Below are 3,215 nucleotides of genomic sequence, written 5' to 3' on the forward strand. Positions count from 1 at the left end.
AACAGCTTTAAATAAGCACTTTGTTTTTATACCATGAAATAAAATATTTCCAACGGTTTTGAGGAAATATGTTATCTGACTTACATGTACCTGTCGACGTAGCCCAGTCGGCATAGATTTATTTGGTAGAGTGGGTTCTGTCAATGCCAGATAGACAACTGAAAACAAGTATAAATATCCTAAATATTTATTATAGATGCAAAGCATCTAATGTTACCTCAGTAACATGTAACTAAATCACTGCAATGACCAGGTATCATGTGTAATGAAGCGTTACACATAATATCCGAGCATTGGAGATTTAGTTACGGGTGACAGGTGAAACGTTAGTAAAGAATTATTTACTACACAGTTTAGCATAATTACCTTAATGTGTTTTAATAACTATTCTTATGGTCTTCGATGTATGAACATTTTAATTTAAGCTCGTATTTTACTTTTTGATATAGTTGTGCAATTTCCATCTAGTCACATAATTCATTATTTGATATAGCTGTGTAGTTTCCATCTAGTCACATACTTCAATTTCCATCTAGTCACGTAATTCTGTAAACTCTGTTATGCCTCTCTATGTCATGCCACCAACACAAAGGACCACAATGGAAATAAGAGTTTTCTCTTTTTTGTGTAATCCTTGGTGACGGTGTGCCTGTCATGGCTATTTTTAATTTCATGTATACATTATGTTATTATGTTGTAATTACTATACATGTTGTTTTTAATTGTCCATTTATGTGCACTCCTTACCGAAATAAATCTATCTATAGGAGACCAAAGAGCAAAGTTTTGACCGACATATAGAGACATATAACCTGTGATACATAGGCTACATTACTGTATAGCATTTCGTTCTTAAACATTTGACTTGGAAATTTTAATGTCTCTTTCAGGTATCCCTGTATTTTCAATGACATCCACAGTCTCATTGCAATGTTCCTTCCGTCCACGCAAGTTCGTAATTTACTGTTCTTGATTCTATTATAAACCGTTTCTATAACACCAGGGACTGTCGTTTCAACTTTGTGATCATGAAGCGCTGACTTTATTACGTCAAGTTTGCTATTCTCAACACCAAACGCTTGCAATGCTAACTCTGTGTCTTTTGAAAAGCTTTCTTGTTTTACTAGTATGTAAGCGTTTACATCACATGGACGGCAAAGGCTATAAATAGGTGCCCAGTGACGATTTAATGTTCGATTTTGTCTTGCAGCAAGTATGATAAAATCGAGAAATTCTTGAAATGTTACATCAACTGGGCACTGCCTATTATGCACCGTTGGTCTAAGGAGTCTAATACGAATGTTTGTTTTAAAGTTCAGAAGCAAGTATGATTTATCGATATATGCTGAATACAACCGACTGAATGGGTCACGTGACACTAAAACGGACAATGAATTCTTTCGTGAATTACTAAAAAAATCTACCATAAATGATCCCATTGAACCATGCACACTTGATCTTTTTTTCGAAAACACTTTATCTGAGACTTTAACTCCATATTTAAGAATTCCAAAAACTTGAGTCCAAAATGTTGACCCAGATTTCGGAACCTTGCAATATGAGAATTTATATTTAGAAGAATAATAAAACCTAGTGCTATTATGACCGTAGTATCCATTGTCACGTAATAAATTCCTGTTATTGCAAGTTCTTCTTATCCTATCTGTCCTTTCCTTTTGTCCTGGTGGATAATTTTCATTTAAGGAAACATCTTCTTTAATTATAGCATACGTTTGCGTCTGTTCAGATTTTCTGTCAGTTTGAAAGAAATTAGCTGAGGTACTTTTGCTTTGCTCTTTGTATTTTTCTATTAATTTTACCATATCATTCTTGGGAATAAGGTCAGCTGATGAATACTTTTGGGTTGTCATTGACAAAGTTGAATAAACAGGTGACTGCATTGTATGTGATTTTGAACTCGTGTAGTTCAGTCGATTGTTCACTGTGGATCCCGCTTTTTTCCTCGTTGTATTCATTCGGTGAGAAAGTTTGAATTCAGCACCTAAAAGACAAGAAAATAAAGACTTTAGATGTCATTTTATATGGAACTGTAGTACATTCTCTATCTCTACTACATATCTAGAAGTTTTACCCCATAATGGCAGCCAGTTATGTCAAGGTGGATAAATATTGCATTACTCGGGAACTATCTATATTTCTTCCTTCCGTACTTCCTCTTTAGAGCAAAATAATTACTTATTTCTACGATATTGCTATGCAGACATTATACGAATAGTTAGATAGGCGGACCCGTGTTGACAATCGACAATTTCCGTTCATTTACGTATTCTGCGAATGCGATTTTGGCATTCTTCAGTCGTTATGGAAACATTTTTTGTATGGTTGAAGGATATTAAAATCGGTTACAGAGGATACGCAAATGCACGGAAATGGCCGATTGTCATAACAGGTCAATTACATTTAACGATACCGCTTACTAATTATCTGATTTAATTTACAAAATATAAATTAAAATCAAAACTCGAAATACCTGAAAATACCTTGATAGATGAATTAGCACTCATGCAGGTTTTAAAGATGGAAGTGAGGCATGCAGTTGTCATAGATGTTGAGCAGTCACAGAAAGGTTGTTATACGTGCAGAAGTCACAGAAGCAAAATATGTGCAGACGACAGAAATACAGCTGGAAGTCAGCTGCAATACTTTCAAGAGTCATAGGTCTAGTGAAAGATATGCAAGATTCAGAACATGCAAGATTCGTGCAAGATTCAAAACATGCAAGATTCAAGGGTCTGCTGATAGACATGCATGTTTAAAAACATACAGGGTTCATAGATATGTTGGAAGACATGCAAGATTAAGATAGATCCGTTGTTCTGCATTTTGGAATTACTTTTGTACATCAGTTACTACAAATGACGGACTCATTGAGCAGATGTTGCACATACATGAGTCATAGATTAGTCGGTACAGATGTTGGAGCCATACATCAGCTGCTACATTTGCAGGAATCATTTATCAGTTGGAATCATACACCAGTTGCTATATGTGTAGTTGTTAAACTAGCAGGATCCATACAATAGTTTATACTAATTTTGGAATCGTACATAACTTACAACATGTGCAAGATTCATAGACTTGTTGTTACACACGTTGTAGGCATACATAAATCGCTATATTTGCACGATCCATAGGTTAGTTGTTACAAACGTTGTAGTCATACATCAGTTGCTAGATGTGCAGTATTCATAGAT

At 34.9% G+C, this 3,215-nt stretch overlaps 1 protein-coding gene across 1 annotated transcript; it reads right to left on the bottom strand.

Moving 5' to 3' along the window:
• Window positions 1-761: 761 nt before the first annotated feature.
• Window positions 762-2,841, bottom strand: LOC123542020 (carbohydrate sulfotransferase 11-like). Its single transcript, XM_053531298.1, has one exon. The coding sequence runs from the start codon at window positions 1,974-1,976 to the stop codon at window positions 762-764; it is 1,215 nt and encodes a 404-aa protein (XP_053387273.1). The 5' UTR covers window positions 1,977-2,841.
• Window positions 2,842-3,215: the final 374 nt, after the last annotated feature.

This window comes from Mercenaria mercenaria, chromosome 19, assembly GCF_021730395.1.
Source record: "Mercenaria mercenaria strain notata chromosome 19, MADL_Memer_1, whole genome shotgun sequence".
Taxonomy (NCBI): Eukaryota; Metazoa; Mollusca; class Bivalvia; order Venerida; family Veneridae; genus Mercenaria; species Mercenaria mercenaria.

What these genes read in the sequence shown, in the direction of transcription:
- LOC123542020 (XM_053531298.1), bottom strand. Translation starts at nt 1,976, where the DNA reads ATGAATACAACGAGGAAAAAAGCGGGATCCACAGTGAACAATCGACTG.